The 20,022-nt window shown below is 49.7% G+C and overlaps 1 protein-coding gene across 6 annotated transcripts in view; it reads right to left on the reverse strand.

Annotated features, from left to right (window-relative positions):
- The window catches only part of Eri3 (ERI1 exoribonuclease family member 3), a 130,003-nt gene that overhangs the window by 8,768 nt on the left and 101,213 nt on the right, over nucleotides 1–20,022 (reverse strand). For 5 of the 6 annotated variants that reach the window (XM_038332635.1, XM_038332633.1, XM_038332631.1 and 2 more), the window contains one exon: nucleotides 17,232–17,331. The exons of the other annotated variant lie outside the window; for it this stretch is intronic. In XM_038332635.1, coding sequence (XP_038188563.1) covers nucleotides 17,232–17,331 — 100 coding nt within the window. The remainder of the gene's footprint in view (nucleotides 1–17,231; nucleotides 17,332–20,022) is intronic. 6 annotated transcript variants of the gene reach the window in all.

A 20,022-nucleotide genomic window follows, 5' to 3' on the forward strand; every position in this document is an offset into this window, starting at 1 on the left:
GTGGGGCTGTAGGCTTCAGACCCCATTTGTCCCGGTGAATGACTAATTCCAGAATTTACAGTGCTGGGTTTTTGTTCTGTGGCCATTTATATCTGAGGGGGAAATGAAGAGGCAGCACGGACGCCACATCCTTCTGTGTTATTGCTTGTCTGCCATTTGCAAATCATTATTAATTGTGGGCCCTGCCGGCAGGCCGGGCGGGGGCCTGGCTGGGTACATCCACATAGCTCTTCATCAAGGACCCCAGCCGCTGCCCCAGAGAGCCAATTACCCCACCCTGATTGGGATCAGATAAAGAGGGAATTTTTACAAATTAGGGAATAAATAGAATTTCCACACAGGGCGCGGGCAGGACCTGAGAGGCTATAATGAAAAACCATCCGTCACCATCAGCATGGCCTGGGCATTGAGTCCCGGTACTCCCTCCCTGTGGGCCCTCCCTGATGTTCAGGGACCTGAGCAGGCGGGTCTAAGAACACCCTAGCCCTTCTAGGTCCTGGAAACACGAGAGAATCCCCTGGGGGATATGTGTGTGGTGAGGTGGTAGGATGGGGGTGGGGATACCAAGAGCTGGAGAAGTCCAGGCCCTGGCTCGGGCGCTGTCCCTGTCTGTTTGTCTACCCTCAGGGTCTCAGAAAGGAGACATGCAGCCCTAAGAAAGACTAAAGTTGGGAACCACAGGGCCAACAATACTTCTGTGTCCCTATAGCCATGGGAGCCCTAAGGCAGAGCCCCAGTCCAGCCCCCTGGATCACTCAGTCTGGGCTCCCATTAGTGCTCCTCCCCTTGGATCATTAAATATGTATATCTTATTACACGCCTTGTTAGAGTATCGAGCTCTATTGACTGATGATAAATCCTGAGCCTCGTCCTGGCCGTAAATTTATCTGGAGATGATGAAGACTCAATAATCTAGTCAGGCAGATAATATCATCGGGCCTTAAAAAAGATCATTACATTATATGTCAGAATTAAAAGTGAAATACGCTGTAGTAACAGGGTGCTGCTCTAGCCATTACAACAGATGCCCGCCTCCCCCGGCCCATTCCCAGCCCAGGTGGAGGGGCTGGACGGCCGGGGGACTGCTACAGCTGGACGTGGCAAAGCTGAGGTCTGAAGGAAAGAGTTGGCTGTCCAGAACACTGGACAGACCTAGCGTTCACAAAAAAGACCCTACTTCTCAGGGCTGCACATGGATTGGTCTTTTGGGCCTTCAACAGCTCTAACGGGAAGATGTCAGCATTTCCTCACTGCAGGAGTAGCCTTGAAGACCTAGGACAGATTTTTTTTCCAAATGGAGGCACTGATATACTGAGCAGTCAGGTGACTTACATGGCCCTAGACGACACACTCCGGATGTGTGTCAAAGGCCTAGCTGGAACCTTCCTGTCAGTCAGCGCTGTCAGTCCATCTCTGGCCACCTCCTTCCTCAGAAGTCTGCTGTCCAGCTTCCATCTTGACCTGAGAAACTGTCATGTCAGACTCTCCATTCATTGAACTTAGTACATTTCTCTGTTGTATGTTTTTACTACCCATTTCTATAGTAGCAAATTTAACCTTTGAACCATCCCACTCTCCCCTCTCTGAGTGCATCATTTCTCCTGAGCCTCTGGCCTGTGCATCACTGTAGCATGCTGGCAGAGTCCATTGTTCCTTAATGTGGCAGGACCAATAATATAGGACTGGAGTTAATTTTGGTGATTCTATGATCTTTGCCAGTCACTAGGTTGAGGCAGGCAAGTGTTCTCTTCTGAGACACAGAGTTGAGTTTACTGGAAGGCCTGCAATGAGAATTGCACACTTTATAAGAGAAGCATGAAGGAAGATCTTTGAATTCTGTTGGACGTTTTCATCTCTGCACACACTGTCTGGGATTGGAGATGCCACCATTCAGCCTAGAGAGGAGTCAGCTATGAAGACTGCGCTGAACACAGAACAAAACTGAACACATTTCTGGGTCTCTGAGGACAATCCCGGGAGGCTGGATTCCCTTCGTTCATGATAAATCCCCCTTTTTACTGAGTCTGTTTGAAAACAGATAACCCATGACCTATCCTTTTCTTGCAGCTGAAAGCATACAGCCATAGTTAATCTTCACTGTCAATTTGACTGGATTTGGAATCACCTAGAAGATACACGTCTGGGCATAGGGTGATTCCAGAGAAGTTTAACTGAGAAGGGAAGACCCACCTTGAATGTGGACAACACACCCCATGGGCTGGGCTTCCCTACTGCAGAAACAGGGAAAGGAAGCAAGCCAGCTGAGCACTAGCACCCACCCCTGTCTCCCGACTACAGGGGCAGCGAGACCAGCTGCCTCCGGATCTTGCTACCATGCCTTCCCAGCCATGATGTATTGTGTCCTCAAAGTGTGAGCCAAAATAAAGGTTTCTTTCCTGTCGTGTGTAGTGGCACTTGAGAGGCTGAGATAGGAGGACTGCTGTGGTTTCAAGGCCAGTTCGATATACTGTCTCTCAAAGCACTAAAGGAAGCAAACAAACTGGATTTTGGCAGCTCTTTTACCAGAGCAATGAGAAAACTAATTAAGGAGCTGGAGAGATGGCTCAGAGGTTAAGAGCATTGCCTGCTCTTCCAGGGGTCCTGAGTTCAATTCCCAGCAACCACATGGTGGCTCACAACCATCTGTAATGAGGTCTGGTGCCCTCTTCTGGCCTGCAGGCATACAGACAGACAGAATATTGTATACATAATAAATAAATAAATATTAAAAAAGAAAAGTAATTACACTAACTGATATGAAGTATAAACGCAGGAAAACAACGGCAGAGGAATGCACTCTAAGCACGGAGGAGATAAGGCAGAAGACACTGCTACTTTAGGCTGGTACCTTATGTGCTCCTGAAACACCTAATCATATTGTTTCTTGCTGTATCCTAGGACATAGGGGATGCTACCAAAAAGGCTACAGGATTCTAGCTTTGGTGAAACTTTGTAGAAATAGAAGGCAAGAAAGTAAAAGTTAACTGAGAGAGGAATTATGTCTGTAGATTTGCAGTGTCAGCTGACTGGACGCTCCCGGGCTCCATAATCTATGGAGCCTCAGGTCTCCTCCTCCACTCTGCTCTACTACCTCAGACAAGAGCTCTGTCACACGGTGTTCCAGACGGAAGAAGGAACAGAGAAAAGACAAGAACAGCATACTTCCCTGAACGGTTTCCCTTTAAGTGTCATTCCTAGAGTCCCCACAGACTATATTTTTATTTTACTGGCAGAGCTCAGAGACATGACCATGTCCAGCTGAATCAGAAACTAAAAAAAGCAGATTTTAGCCAGGCTTGGTGCACAGTTCTTGGGAGACTGAATCTACAAAGTAGGTCTTATCTCAGACAGGTAGTCTGACAGAGTCAAACATGAGTACATGCTGATGTCCGAGTTTCAGAAGGTTCCAGCTGGTCTGAGGATGAAGGAGGGGATTGGTTCCACATGTGTCCCAGGTACTTTCTGACCTAGCAACATAGTGGACATCCACCTTTACAACTTGGGCATGGTCCATCATGTCAGACTTCTTGTCAATATCCTCAACTCTGACCCCCTCTCCTTCAGCTCTCCTGGCCTGGAAGAACCCTCGCTGCTTCTCTAGGCCTGCATGTTGGCTGTGTACAAATGAAGAAAACCACACCTTACAGACTAGATCACCATGAGATCCACATCGTCCCTGTGGTGCACAAACTGCCCAGGCCACCCCAAGACTCCTGCCTAGTGTGAGCACTTCCCTTGAGGCCTCAGGTCAACAAGTTCCTACCCTCCTCACAAATCTCAATCTACCAGTCTAGTACCCCAGCTTTCATGCCCAAATGGGCAGATACTTAATCTATTTGTGTCTGTCACAAGAGGGACCAAACCTGCTATCCCTTCTGAAGCTGATTTGTTCACTTCACCTGGGATCTGGAGTCTAAGCCAGCATGCACAGTTCCCAGAAGCCTAGACTTGAGTGCCCTTTCCCTTGGATACAGCCCTAGTGCTCTCCAGCCCTGACTCTTTGACCCAAGCTCCCATCTGGGAGCCAGCCTCCATTTACTGGCCCATCCCGGTTGGCTGGTACCAAACTCTGGTTCCTTTCAGAGGCAGACTGCACACTCCTGATGCTTGAGGTCTCCTTTCCTTGTCTCCCACCTTACAACTGTGCTATTTATTTATTTATTTATTTATTTATTTATTTATATTTATTTAACCAAAGCTGTCTCCTCTAATAACCAGGGTAGCAGGGATGGGGCTTCTTAATGAGTTAAAATTTTATTTTATTATTTTTATGTGTTTTGGTCTGTATGTCTATGTACCACTCATGTGCCTGCTGCCCGCGGAAGCCAGAAGAGGGCATTGGATCCCCTGAACCTGCGGTTACAGGTGGGTGTGCACTGTCACATGGGTTCTAGGAACTGAACCTAGGTCTTCTAAAACAGTAGACAGTGCTTTACCCGCTGAGCCATCTCTCCAGCTCCTTATGTTTGACTCACACTCAGACTCTGGCTGTGGCTTTGGTGACATTACCACTTCTTTCTATGTCATCCCACTGGCTCCTGCGAGCACTGCTCTTCCAAACTCCCCAGATGCAGATGCGCTGCTCTCAGGAGTCACTGGTCCTCTTGTCTTTCTCTCCGCAAGCAGAGTTACCTGCCCTATCCACCCTTAGGGCTCGAGCTGTCCATTTCCCAACAGTCTCCAGGTCTACATTCTCATTGCCACCCCTCACTGAGGTAAAAGCAACACTGCTGTCATTCTCTCTACAATGGGGTATTTTTAAGCCATGACTCTAGTAGCTCTACTCTATCTTCAACCCCTTCAATGATCCTTCAGTAGAATAGGGAAATAATGGAGACCATGGTCAAACTAAAACAGGGCCTTTCGTTAACAGTACAGGGCCAGTGCTATTGCTAATGCTGACAACTGTATTATGATTAAAGATGCTAACAGGAGGAAAGCTAGGTAAGTGAAATACAGACGCCTGCCTGCAAGGAACCTGGGGATGTAGTGCAATAGTGTTTGCCTACCATACATGAGGATCTGGGTTCAATCTACAGCACAGAATGAATCAGTTATGGTGGCGTGCATCTAAAATCCCAATATACATGAGGTGGAGAAAGATCAGAATTAAAAACTTCTTTGGTTGCATAGAGAGTCCAGGCCAGCCAGGCTACATAGTGAGATCGTAACCAACTAACCAAACAACTGAAAATAATTAGAAATGAAGGTCAGAGTCAGGTGTGCCAGTACACACACCTTTAATCCTAGCACTCGGGAGGCAGAGGCGCAGGGATCTCTGTGAGTTCAAGGCCAACCTGGTCTACAGAGCAAGTTCTAGGACAGCCAGGGTTCTCTAGAGTAAACTGTCTCAACCAATTCATCCCAAACAAAACAAAACAATACAAAACAAAACAAGAATGAAGGTCAGGCATGCTGGTGTGTAGTTGTAACCCCAGCATTTGGGAAGTCATAAATTCAAGGGATGGACTATCTGAAACCTTGAAAGCAACTACCACTTCCTCAGATGGGTATTGTCTCCCCCTGCTGTTCCTAGGAGAGAGAGCATCGAAACCCTTTACAAAGTTTTGGGGGTCTGGTCCTATTTACCTCATCTCTTTCTTGTGTGGAATAGCCTCTTTCACAAGCTCTGCTTTATCTAGAAATCAGCTTCTCATCCAGCACACTTCTCATCCCCTGGGACTCAGCCCTGCTCATTTCCCTGACGTCTATGTAAGGACCTTTTCTCTGTGTTCCCATAATACCTAGATGGATCCCTTATGACTGCTTCTGTCACCTCCTGTTAGATAATATTCCACTTAAGGGGTTACTTCCAGAGGCCCCTCAACAAGATGGGTAGAGCTGAAGGAAGGACTGGAAAAGGAAGCAGGGAAGGCATAAGCCTGCAAGCACAGATGAACTCTGCCTCGCATCTACCATTCAAAGCTTCTACACGCCAAGGTTCTGAGTATCAGTCATCGTCCCGGTGGCCAGCTTCTAACATGCTGGAGGTGTCTGCCACTTCCCTGCCTCTGTTCCTTCCTAGTATCTTGGTTTTCCCAAGACAGTGCCAGGAGACTACCTGGAAGGACCTCATCTGCAGAGTGGGAGTGGTGGTGTTGGGGGTCCCCAGTCCTAAGCAACAATGCCCTGGAGAGCAGCTTAGCTGTGCCTAGGGACACTACGGAGAGGGGACCTAAGCCCAGTCCCACCTGGTAAATATTTTATCCTCAAGCTGCTCAGCTAATCCTTATTAATTTCAATACGCTGCCTTGCCTGGCTCGCCTCCAATGCATTATTTATCCCCTTTGTTTGTTTGTCGCTAACAGGTGGGCCCCAGTGGAGGCGCTGACTGGGGACAAGCCCACTCCATCACAGTATGGCTGTGAATTAATCATGAGGACTAATGGGAATCACCTCAGCTCCAGGCACTCCCCTAACCACCTCTGCTGGTGCTAGCACCCAGGGGTGGGCCAGGGCCATCTCAACTCCATTTAACTCAATTCAAAACAGCACATTTTATTTATTATCTGCATGCCCTTGTCAGGCACTGTGCTATGCTTTGGGGATACAAGATGAAAAAACACAAGTTCTTGCCCTCAGGGAACTTATGGTCTAGTGGGAGAGGGAGGCATCAAACAACTTCTGAGCCAGTCACTCTTAATCATAATGGTGATTAAATGCTGTGAAGAGGGAGTGCAGGGTGCTGTTGAAAAGTACATGGGGGAGAAGGAGTTCTGGCCAAGGCTAGGAGTTAAGGAAGGCTTCCCTTGAGAAAGTAAATCCAAACTGAGCACTGAAGAATGGCCGAAAGTCAATGAGGCCAAGGGGGTGGGATGTAGAGCTAGGGTTAGAAGGATCGCTGAGGTGAAGTAGACAGGTGCAGGAGAGGGTCTGGAGCGTGGAGGTGAGAAAGGTCCACAGGTCCACAGGTAAGCATTTGAGACAGCCTCTTCGGGCAGCAGAGCTTAGTGTGGAGGCCCTTCCGGCACACACCACCTGTATCCTGCTGGATCACCAGAGTAATCTCAAACAGGATGTTCACTACCAATATCCTGATGTCAACACACGTTCACAGTACCTGGGCCGATTTCAACGGCTTGATTCCTGACTTAGTGCTTATGGCCTCTTAGAGCTCTCTGTGGTATAAGTAAGACCCATTCCTCGAAAGATTTGATGTTCTGCTGGCTGTTGCTTGTGCACCCTGGAAACCATCAGAATCACTAAACTCCAAATGTGTGCACATCGGGGAATATAGGTGCACTTGGCCTGGTCCTTGTGAAGTAGCTTATGTGCATCTGTCAGCTCCTTGACGGCTGGGGAGTCCCCACTGATGGGCTACATGTGGCCCTTTAACCCTAAGAAGGTCCCAGACACAGACTGGAACACTGGAGACTCAGCCGAAAGTGCTTACTTTACCTCCCAGAGAGAATTACTATTGTCTCAGAGGCTCAGTTTTCTGTGGACCCAGAAGACACTGGCAAATGTTTTCTAACTGAACTGAACAAAGAGAAAGACCAGCCATCTCCAGCAAGGGCCTTTCGCCAGACACTTCCCCCAGAAGTCTTCATAGAATCTGACTAGGGAGAGGAGCTAGTGCACTTCATGGATTCACAGCAGTCTCAGTAAGCCTGAGAGCAGGGGGTCATTATCAACCCCAAGGAGGAACAAACAAAAGTTCTGATGACAAAAAAGACCTGCCCAGGACCACTCAAACTGGAAAAGACAAGCCTCAACCTGAATGGGTTTGGCCTCTTCAACATATGACAAACACTGTCTCTGTGGATATTTCCCTAGAGATCTCTCTTGATGATCAAGGGCCCTACCTCCTGAGAACAATGCTAAAAGCCACTGGCTTATGAAGCAAGCACAGCTCTGTGAATGCATGGGCCTCACTGTGCACATGCTCAGGGTTTGTAATTCTATTCAAAGTGGCCACTTGGAAAATCCATATGTCTCCAGGCTCCCCGTACATCATAGTGTCAAGTCTTGGAGCAGAGGCATCCATCAGCAGCTCCGAATGCCATGCATGGTCTGTGTACCCACACTCCTGATCCCACCCTGGAGCTCCTTGGATCTCACTGCTCTGGCTTACCCTGACCTGTTTGAGGGCCCATACTAAACTTAGCCTGGTGGCTTGGCCAGCCTCCTTTGCAACCTTCAGACTCAGCCCCTGGCTCCCTGTACCCCAACCGCAAATGTCTCCTTTGCTCTGCTTGGCCTATCTCTGCTTTCTCAGAGCTGGGCAGCCAGCTTGGAGGCAGCTTCGATAACTTGCTAACGTGCTGCCCATGCTGTTCTTAAAAATTTATGACTGTGCAACATGAAAAATCCGGCTGAGGAACCGTCATTAGCAAAGCTGCCTCCCTCCCCCACCAGAGCTGCCCTCGTAAATTGAGATTTATGGCCGTGGCAGGCAGGGCGGGGGCACATGCAGTGGTAAGGATGTTGTGGGGGAGATGGGGAGAGACACCAATGAGGCAGCAGTGGTGCCTGGGGCTCCCCCCTGCGGCATCTCCAGCTCACCACAGGCTGCAGTGATGGCACCTCCAAAAAGGACTGGCCTGAGGTGTCAGCACAGTATGAACGCTGCTGGAATCTGCTTGGCAGTTGGCTGGAAGGGGAGGGGCCCAAGCCAATCCTGGCTTTCTTGGGTGTGTAAGACCAGATCTTGAGGTTCCTGACACTAAAGCACAGGTTCCCTAGGAGAATTAGGGAGGACAGGGAGGTCAAATCTAATGGTGAGCATGATCCTTGCTAGGATTACAGACTGGGGTCAAAAGAGGTGACCCCACTGCATCCACCGCTAACTCTAGGCCCTCTGTTGGCTCTCCTCTGCTCACTCTCCTGCTCACTTAGCTCTGTCAGCCAGACCATTATGAAATTGGGGTTTCATTTACAGACTAATTAAACATTACAGCTTGTTCACAATTACAACGCGGGGATGAGGGAGTAACTAATTACGGAAGAAATGAGCTAACATTTATCTCTACTCCCACCCTCCCTTTCTCCACTGGCCCCACAATCTGGCTTCTTCTCTGTGGTCAGTACCAGCTCTGTTATTTCCTAGGAGTGAGGAACTAGAAAAGCCTGGTTACTCCTCCCCCCCCCCAACTGCTGTTCCCAATTATCCTGCGGGTGGGATTTGGCTCCTAGGGCTCTGTGCGAGAGACCCTGTGGGTATGACTAAAGCATGGAGCCTTGTGATGGCATGTGTGGCTATGACAACTGGGGTAGAGGAGACTCTGCTTTTGGGTTGCCAGGATGATAGTACTATTAGACTATGTGTCTTTATCTTACCCATGAGGGGTTAGGAGTGACTGCTTAGATGTGAATGACCATGTATATGCACAGGTGAGCCGCGTTCTCACCCCCAGCCCCAGGACAGGACAGAAATAACTAAGTGGCTATAGGTGGTGATGGGCAAAAGCTGGCATAGGACATGGCCTTAACAGCTTAGAGCCCATTTCCCAATGGGCAGCCCCATTCACTCTCCTACCTCCTAACTGGTGTTTCTCTTCTCTAGGGCTCCACTGGTCTAGGCTTGGCCTCTGTCCACATGCTCCCTCTAAGGTCCTAGGAGCCTCCTGGGGGCTTAGAGTGCCCCCTGTGGGCAGGAGTCCTGGGGCCCTGCTGGCCTGACACAGGGTTTAATATAGTAACAGTGAGTGTAAGCGTTTCCATCCTCCCTGCCTTTGGGCAGAAGAAGAAAGAAAAGAGGAGGGAGAGGAGGGAGTGGAGGGAGCCAGCTGAAGGGAGGCTTTGAGGCCTCAGAACTCACATCAAACAGCCGGATCTGGGCCTAATTGTCTGACCCCTGCCCCTGCCTTCAATCAGCTCTGCAGCTCCTGCCCGCCCCTTGCCTAACTAGCAGCCATGTTCTCCTCATTAGGACAAGTTCCCCTTGCACACATGTCCTCGGACATGTCCCCAGCACTCCTAGCTCCAAACCCTGCCTGGTGGGAGGGTACAGCAGGGATCCAATTTTGGAGGGACCTCTATAACAGATATACCCTAGCTGGCCAAAGACGTATCAGCCCTGTCCTTAGGCTACAGGGTCTAGTGTCACATGTTATGACAGACTCCTGGCTGGCTCAGTTGCTGGGTACATTCTATCTTGTGTCCTTCGTGTACTAGTCTATCTCAGACACACAAGTCTCCATGGACAGGACCTATTTGGCTTTTATCCCCTTAGCCTAGAATGGGGAGATCAGCTTGGCAGGGGGTCAGAGACTAGGTCTGAGTCTATGTGCACAGACTGGGATCTGAAGAAACTCATCTGCCCACTGCCCATGATATAGTTAATTCAGTGAATCCAGCTGTGGCAATGTATGCAGTGTGGAGGTGGGGTGGCGCTCAACTTCTATAGATGAGATCTATAAATTCTAGCTTTCTTGTTTTCTCATTAGGCAGCCTGAGGGGAGCGACAATCTTTTGAGACTCAGTTTCCTCACAAATATTCCTGTAGCAGAGTGAAAGCTGTCTGAGGGTACCCACCCAATGCCAAGGGCAAGAAAACCTAAATTGTAGTCTAAAAGTGGGGGCAGGGGATTGTCACATAACGGCTCCAAGGTGAGGGGCAGGACCTCACCTTAAAGAATGCCTTAGGATTGGGGCGCGGGTGTGTGTGGGGGGGGTCAGATGAGGCAAGTCATGAGGAATGGGGTTGTCACCTGAGTACGATGGGCTGGAGGGAGACTATGTAAGAAGTTCTTAAGATTAATTCTCAGGGTCCAGGACCCATTCAGGACTTGGAGAGGGAGGGGCTTGTCTGTTCTGGGCCCTGACATTGTCTCTCACCTTAAACCAGTGGTAATGACTTGCAAATATTGATGAAAACGCAAACTACAGAGATTGTATTTTTCAGGGAGTGAAGGTGGGGAGAGGGATAAGGAGGAAAATAAACTGCAATGAAGTCCAGTTATCTCCCATCTGTAGCTGTTCCTAATCCCCTAGCCCAAAGGAATCCAATGCAGCCCCTTATCTGCCCTGTCAATCACTCAATCACCGCCTAGTGCTTGGTGGGCACCACACACACACACACACACACACACACACACACACACACACACACACACACACACACACACACACACACACACACACGCTCTCACAAACACAGGCACTCCACTGACTCTTGCGCCAACATTCCCGCCCACCCCCAGCCCATTACTCTTCTGAGTAGGAGCAGCAAGCACGCACAGGTCCTGCCAGATGGATGCAATTTGCATAATATCAGCGGTGAAGGCTCCAAGATCACCAGGGGTCAGGGCGCTGACATCCCCACACAGTCTATCTGCAAGTGCTAATTTGGCCAGCATTGATCTGTCTTTCTGATTTCTTTGTCATTTACGTCTGCGATGGTCTGACAGGAGATACAGAGAGAGACAAGGGGAGGCCAAGCCAGCCTGGGGCTAAGAAGGTAGGGAACAAAGATTGTACTCTCACTGCATCATCACCCACACAGAACACATATGTGCACACACTAGAACCTTCCTTCACCCATCAACTCACCCATCTAGCTATCCAATTTTTCTACCTGGGACTGTCATTGAAGACTACAGCATGAATCAGTGGCAAAAACCAGTTCCAACACACATATATCCTCTAGGGGCCCCAGCGGGGGTCTTGCTCAAGGAGGAAATTGCCAGTATCCCTCACTCCGAGGGACCATCCAGTAGGAAGTGTAGACCCTGTTGGCACCTGGATAACGATCCCTTATGGCCAACCACTTTCTGAATCTTCACTTTCTCAAGGCCACAGCAGAAAGGAGATGGGCAGGGGAAAGTCTGGGGAGAGATACTCTAGTTGTTTCCTTTTGAACACGAAGCTGGCCCTCCCAGCAGGAAAGGCAGCCAAAACCAAAACAGTAATAATGGTAGTAGCAATGAGACATGTTTGAGGACAGATAAGAAGAGGGACATCAAAATCTACAGGGGTCTAATACCAATAATTTCATGACCCTTAGGTCATCTGGAGCCTAGATACTGGGCTTCTACTGATTCTAGATCCCTCTAGCTCAGCCAGAAAGCTGTGTGCACTGGGCCCACATATTACCTGCAGACTCCTAGGCCACAGTCCTTACATTTTCCCTGTCCTGGGAGGGGCTCAGGGTAGGAAAAAGAACACTGTCAGGGCAGGCACTGTGGTGGAAAGGGAGGCAAAGACTGCAGCTCTACTCACCAAGAGTTCTCTGTAGAGAGGGGACATGGTCACTGCTAAGAGATGCATTCCCAGGGGTGCAACACCCCTCCCCCACCTTAGCCTCCCCCCATTTCCTTTCCTGTGGTAGAGCAGGGTGATCAGAAGGAACTCCCTGCTGGGCAAGAGGAGGGGCTGGTGTCCCTGTGTGCTAATCCGGGGCCTGAGGTCTTCACAGAGACCTGGGAAACTTCAAGGAGGGGAAGCCAAAGCTATACTGCAGCTGAGCTCATTAGCCAGCACCCCCCTCCCCACGAGGAGGAGGGCGAGAGGCCCAGTGAGCTTGGCGGCAGAGAAAAGGCTGTCACTGTCCTTTCTTCCTTTTGGTACAAGCGTCTCCCTGAGCCTACGATTCTCCTGCAGTGACACCTCTCACGGGCACTAATGAGATCCATGCCACAGAGCTAATACATTCTGACTGGACTCTGATAGACACCCCACTCATGTGGGGGAGACCACAGGCTAGTACTTCTCCCGACAGGGGGACATCCTCCCCCCCCCCCACCGCCAATCTGCTAGGCAGCAAGCTCCTGAGAGTCCATTTGGTCTCTGGCCATGCCACCTGTGCCATGAGCCTCAGCAGGACCCTCCCCCGTCTCAGAGCAGAGAGGCTAAGATCACAGGGCAGGACCACCCAGCTGGGTATCAAGAGTTGTTGCAGCAGTCTGCGGCTGTCACAACAGCAGGTTTGACTGATGTTTGCTGTGCAGATTTCAGAAAGAAAAGAAGGAAGGGACCCAGGTTCTGCTGCAGAGAGCCCAGTATGGAGGACTCAGGCTTTGTGTGTATGTATGCGTTTATGCGTGTACATGGGTGTGAGTCGCTACAGATTGAACCCAGGGCCTTGTTCATACTAGACAAGCGCTCTACTGAGTTGCATCCCTAGCCGAAAGGACCCAGTTATTGCCTACACAAATGATATCAGGATAATCTGCATACTCCTAATGTGAGGGCCTGGAAGATGGGTGAGACTCCCTGGGCCAAGAGGGAGAGAGCAAACTGCAATCAGAGTAAGAACTCAAGGAGGCCAGAGGTCAGCAGGTGCAGTGCCCTAGCTTCAGGGCAAAGTGGCTTCAACAGGTCTGACAGAAGGCAGGGCCTGCCTTCCGGCCTTCCTTTCTTCAGCTGTTGCTGCCCAAGCTTGTGAAGACCCATAAGGGTCACATGACTTTAAGGAAACTAGGAAAAGTGAGTGTCCAGGCTGGGCTAGAAGATAGTGGCTGAGGTGCTTTCTCTCAAGCACGAGCATCTGAGTTTGATTCCCAGAACCCAGGTTTTTTTTTTTTTTTTTTTTTTTTTTTGTTTGGTTCTGTTTGTTTTTAAGTTAAAGCAATAACAAAGTTCAATACTAAAAAGGCGCAGGAATTGAGAAGCTGGGCTGTGTCCTTAGGTATTTATTTAAATCCTAGATCCTTAGTCCACCTGGCTGTGGGACCTTAAGCTAGTCATTCAACTGAGCTTCTGTTTCTTCATCTCTAAGAAGGGAAAGTGATGCCTACCTTCATATGACTGTTATGAAAATTAGTTTATGTAAAACAAAAGGAACACGTTGTTGACCCTCTGATGAAATGAAAGAAAGTCAGACCACTCAACAGTTGTGAGGCCGTCCTGTCTTGGAGACAAGCTAACTGGGGTTCCTGACAGAGCCACACAGTGTTAGAAGTTAGCAGCTCTGCCACTATAGCCCTAGCTTGTACATCAGGCTCCCAAAGACAAAGCCACCCCGATCCTGCTAAAATGTCTTGCTCACAAACCTTGAACGCCTTTCTGCCCAGTGTTCTAGCATCTCTAGACCCTACCTTAGCCACTCCTGAACTGCCATCTCCTTCTGTCTCCAGTGCCAAGCTCAAAAGTCGACCTGAAACATCTGTGGGTACCAGGAACCATGGCATCGATACCAATTCACTGTCACAATTCTTGACACACAGTAGATGAAGGTACGCAGGTAATGACTAAAAGGAAGTTTCACCTGGTTCCTTGCCCCCATTCTCAGTACTGCCCTGGCTCTCTCTTCATGCCTTTCTTTTGGCCTCCCTGCCCTGCGGACTCTCCCTCAGTCTTCCCCACACAAACCAGCAGACCACTCTCAAAACTCATGTCAGACCAAGTCCCTTCCTTTAGACACCTCAAGATACACACTTGACTGGCCATCCCCCCATCCACAGTCTATCTCCCTGTCCTCTTCCTGTCACCCCACCCCTTCAGCCAATCTGCCTCCTTGTACTGAGCACCTCCATATCACCAATGTCATATCACCATGGCACTGTGGAAGAACCAATCAGAGCCTGGAGATGGCTAAGTGGGACCTGCACAATTCTTGTCCAGCCTCACCCAATGCTGCCTCACCCCCCACTCAACAATATGCATACCATTCCCTACTCCAGCCTGGCAGCTCCTCATACAGTTAATTAGCACCATGTCACTGAGGACCAGCCTGAGTGGCCAGTGACAGGAGATGACCCCTGACCTCAGGGCTGGGAAGCAGTCCACATCAAACTCTTACAGCGCGACCCTTTTAGCACGCACAGTAACTCGGGGCACCGCCAGCTGAAGCTCATTAAAGCTGTCTCTTTGGTGCGAGGGCCATTAACCTCACTGCTCAAAACCCACGCCTCCCCTCCCTGCCTCTCCCAGCCCAATTAATGCCCTCTATCCTCCCTCCCTTCTAAACACCCTCACCCACACCTCAGAGCTAGCCAGGAGCTGGCAGGGCTGCCCTCTTCATTCAGATGCAGAGACTAAGTGCCAAGAAGGGTCAGTGCCCTGGCAACCTCTGACACTGGCAAAGCGATAGAGAGGGAGCTTTCTGAGCATCTACCTTGAGATGGGTCTCACACAGGCCTTTCCCTGGGCTGCTCACTGGTTTCTTCAAGGAGCTGGCAGCCCTACCCTCAGTTGATGGCTCAGGGTTTTGCACAGTAAAGCCAGAGCTATTTCTGGCTTCACTGTTACTCAGAGCTGTGAGCTGCCCCACTGGGCCAGAGAGAAAAAAAATGTTCTTTAAAGACCAGGCCACCCTAGGAGTCCTACCCCAGGAGAACAGACAAGGGAGGGATCACAGAGCCTCAAGAGGCAACAAAGACTGGCAAGAGGGAGCTATACCCCTCACAGATATACCCTACTCCAGACATACAGAAGCAGGACACTTAGGTCAAGGCTGTGGGAGATGCCTACCATAGTCCTGTTGTTCTAACCAAGCAGCCATCGGACTTCACTGCTGCTAGTCCTCCTTCCTTGAATGAACGCATGCCTTCTCAATGGTCCTATCTCCTGAGCCTCTCCGGGTTCCAGCCCTCTTCCACTGATTCATTTAGTCACTAGCTTTTCATCCATCCAGCTGCAAGATTTTACTGAGCAAATACTAAGAGCTAGCTCTGTGCAGCACGAACCGCTGCACTGATTCTGAATCAGAGCTCTGATCACATCATTCTTTCATCTTCCAACATCCCCTCTAAACCTTACTTCGGGGAGGGAAGAATCAGCTTCTAACCAAGCACTCAAGGCTCTGCATCTAGCTGTTTATTAAACTAAACTTTCTATTCCAGGCTTAGGGTATTAGTTGCAGATGTCTAAACTTGTCTTCCTAATACACTTTCAGGTCTTCAGGCATTCTTTGTACATACACTTTCTCTGCCTAAGTACTACTCCTTTGTTTTTCTACCTAGAAAATGTATTTACCCTTCAAGGATTCCACCTCAAGTGTTTTTACATAGTGGATTTCCTGCTGAACCCTCAAGATTCATCACAGCAAAGAACAGCAGTTACGACAGGGTACCCCAGAGCCCCAGGCTTCTCCCCCTGCTCCTTAGGACTGATAAAGGGCATCCCAGGAATCACTACAGTGTAGATGATGTAGGAGCTGCCCAGGCAAATGAGAAGAACAGGGAAATCTCCCTGATGGCAATCCAGATGTTTCTGCCACACCAGTTGTACACCTGGCAGTCAAGTGTGCATTTCAGGCTCTGTGCCTCCTCAGGATGTTCAGCACCAACTGGGCACTGACAGATGTGGAATGGGTAAAGAGCAAATTTGTAGCAAGTGGCTGGGACCAACTACAATTCTGATGTCGCTAGCCCCTACCAGTGACACCTTGCCAAAAGTAATATGGTTCTAATAAGGTCATAATGCCACCCTGGATCACCCTGGCTTCATCCCTAGAACAACGCCTACAGCTGGTCATCTGTGTTCCTTGGAAGCATCTGCACACATACATACAAAATAAGAGACACAGAAAGAGACTTTCTTCCGGCAGATACACACACAGGTTGGCAGTTGTTTCCATGATCAGACACACATGCTCTCAAATAAACATGGATGTACTTGTTGGGCAGACATATACAAGGATGGACACCTTATAATGAATCATACAGATATACACACAAGATGTCATACACAGACACATATTCACACTGATATACAAAAGCTCACAGAGCTGCCAACTATGTGGAACTGCGGCCATTCCAGTTTCTCCCAAGCAGAAATCCCCAAGTGTTAACCCCACCTGTTACCCCAAGTGGCCCCTCCCAACCCAGGCACTGCTCAGTAGAGGCTGCTGCTCCTGCAGGGGAGTCAATACCCTGTGGACGAAGTCATCGGTCAGAAGGACCTAGACTAATTAAAAGCTGGTGAGGTTTAAATAATTCATCTCCTTAACTCCCATTGATCGTCCAGTTTAGTGGCCACAGACTTGAAACAATATTAAACAGCCTTCTCCAGCTCCACAGGGGGGGTGGATAAGCTGACATATACCCATATCCCTGAAGACACTGCCCACTAGGGATACAGGCAATAGGGACAAGGGACAGCATTTTGAATCTAAGGCCACCTGTGACTCACCCAAAGCCTATATTCCAGTCTCCTCTGAAATGTTTCGAGAGGTCCTTTCCAATTGCTCCAATCTGCCCTCCCTCCCCTCCTCCCCCAGCCAATGGTGAGAGCCGTCCATAAGGGTGCAGTACTGAATGATACATGGAGACCCTGTTTGCCAGGGGACTGAGGCATGCGGGCAGGGGACTGACAGAACTGCCAGGGGGATTTGTGGAGGGACTGACCAATGCCGCTGTGGGGCCGGCCTATGTGTTGCAGGCTGAGACCCTTGTTCATGTCTAGTAGTCCATTCTTGGGCCAGCAGCCCATGGCGAAGCTGTAAGCCTGGAAGACAGGAGGCAAGAGTTGTTAACAGAGGCCCTGGCCCACTGAGCAAATCCCACTCACCAAGTCTCCCCTAGTCCCCACTTCTTCCCCTCAGGGACTTGTAATACCACCTCATTAGAGTCCCTTACCATGTCCCTTTTCCACTGAGGTTCCCCTCCAACCATAAAAACCCCTTTCTTCTCCAAAGTCTTCTTCCTCCTGGGCTTTCCCCTTCAGCATCTGCCATCCTTCCTGGGAGCCCTTGCAGGGCTCTTCTCTACAAGTCTGGCTTGCTAAGGTCCTCCCCTCATCGCAGCATCTCCTTCACCACACACCCTCCACCCTCCACAGATTCCCATCAAGAACACAACTGTGCTGGGCTCCCTTCCTTGATATTACTGTCACAAAGTGTTCTCAGGTAGAGTCCGGGAGATCAGTGATTGCAAATCTCATTCCACAGACAGGATAGATGAAACAGGGACTGGCCAACACCATGCCTGCGGTCACCATGCCTGCGGTCGAGTTGCTTTTGATTCTGAACAGGAAAGGCTGTGAAAGGCTGTGCGTGCAGTGCGGGAGCTCAATGAAAGGGGAGTAAGGTCATCAGGTCAACTCAAGCAACTCACGTGAGGGGAGCACAGGGTGGTGTGTGTGTGTGTGTGTGTGTGTGTGTGTGTGTGTTCTGTTGAAGGTCAAGTGCTCACTTATGCATATTCAAAGCGGCTACCCATTGATCTGTACTTAATTGTTTTCCTGGGGTTGGGGAAGGAAGTGCTGGGGGCATCGATCTGCTCAGGTCCCCAGCAGTTCCATTGCTCCCCCTATCCTCTATCGCACCATCTGGCCTCCAGCAACTTCCATCTGTGGGGAACACGTGGCAGGACAGAATCTGCCATCCCTCTCTGGGGACAGGACCAGAAGCATCTTCCCTCACTGGCATGTCAGGCCTAAAGTCACAGATGAGGAAACTGAGGCCCAGAAGAAAGTGACTTTGAGCTATATGGATTAGACCTCCATTATGTGGTTGAGGGGGATTTCTTCCTTCTTAGCATGCCAAAAATAAATAAATAAATAAATAAAAAATAAGTCCTGGGCTTCTGCCAGCAGGCCTGAAATCAAATCAAACATTTAACTATCCCTATCCCTTTGCCTCAGATAAGAAGTCACTAAACACCAAGCTGACCTTCTTCTAATGGCAGAAGGTGACAGCATGTGTGACAGTGGCAATGGGATACAACTTGGGTGAGTTGGGCCTGGTGACAGAACCAAAGTGCATGCTAGCCATGCTTAGATAAGCACTGCCATATCCATCTACTTCTGGGCCCAGCAACTCTCACACGAGGAAAAGACCCAGCCTAGGGCCAGAAACAAGATGTGTCTGTGCCTCTGTGTGTGTGTGGGGGGAAGGCGGGTGGACAGTATCTGTGCCAGGGCCCAGGGGCTAGGAAGGCAGAGGGCCAGTTTCTTTCATTTCCTGCTTTAGGAACCTAGCCCACGGACACTAGAAGAACTAGGAGCCAATGCAATTTAAAGCTTAGTTCTTTCCAAAACCATTTTCCTTGACCACAGTGGGACGAGCCAAAGCGCAACTCCAGCCAACCCTTGTCTACCTTCTCCTAGGTCACAGCTATCGGAGGCTGAGTGTGGGACTCAAGGATGGGTTTGGGAAAGAGCATGCTGGCAGAACCAGGATGTGGGCAACAAGGGGCTACAGGCAGCAAGAGGAAGCAGACAGACAGAGAAGGGGCACAGTCAGTGGGTGGGCACAGCTGGGGGAACTGCTGAGCATGGCCAGCTGAGGCTGGAGCGCAGTGGGCCAGAGAGCAGTGGCGGCTGCCTTTCAAGTACTTTAAAATCACTTACAAAGGCCGGATTAAACGATCAGAAATTCCATTTAATAGGACAAATAAAGAAATAACAATCTACTCTATCAGCCTGGAGAAGGCGAGCTGGATGGGTTTTTTTTTTCCCCCTTGAAAAAGGAAAAAGGGAAGGAAGGGGGAAAAAAGAAGGATAATGTGTGTTTACTCAAGCAAAGAAAAAAATATTTAAGTGATGTCGGGGAGAAGATTGCAGTAACTAGTGAAGAATAACATCGTCTACTTTGCTGTCAAATCACACCCGAATTTCAGTAATAGATTCTCGGCTGACACTCAATTCAATTCGAAGGTGATCCCGCTTTATCCCAGCCCATCAAATATTAAACACTTGCATTAGCAGGTGCTGCCGCTTCCCGGCTTAAAGCGGCGGGCGGCAGGGCTGTGGCGGCCCCTCCACTCTGCTTGTGGCTCAGGGATAGGGCACGCTAACGTTATCTGCACGTCATCCTGAGCCTTATCACAGCTAAGCGGCAAGACCACTTCAGATAACATTAGATGCTTGCCCCATACGTCACCATGATTAGATTATTACTGTAATTATGACTCCCCAAGATCTTCCCAGGCTAGGATGTGTAAAAGGGGGGTTGAGGGCCAGGCTGGACCAGGGCAAGCCAGAGCCTTAAGCGGGAGAGAAGTAGCAAGCAAGGTGCAGCCTGGTCCCGCCTGACGGATGCCTTTCAGGAAGGGCAGTGTAGCTTGTCAGAGCAAGGGTGAGATGAATGGGCGTCTCCACTGTGGCTGTGGTGTCATGCTGCACAGCTTCATAGTCCTAGATAAGGCATGATAACCAATTGCTGCTGAGACACGGCCTCATCCAGCACTTCCTCAG

This window comes from Arvicola amphibius, chromosome 6, assembly GCF_903992535.2.
Source record: "Arvicola amphibius chromosome 6, mArvAmp1.2, whole genome shotgun sequence".
Classification (NCBI taxonomy): Eukaryota; Metazoa; Chordata; class Mammalia; order Rodentia; family Cricetidae; genus Arvicola; species Arvicola amphibius.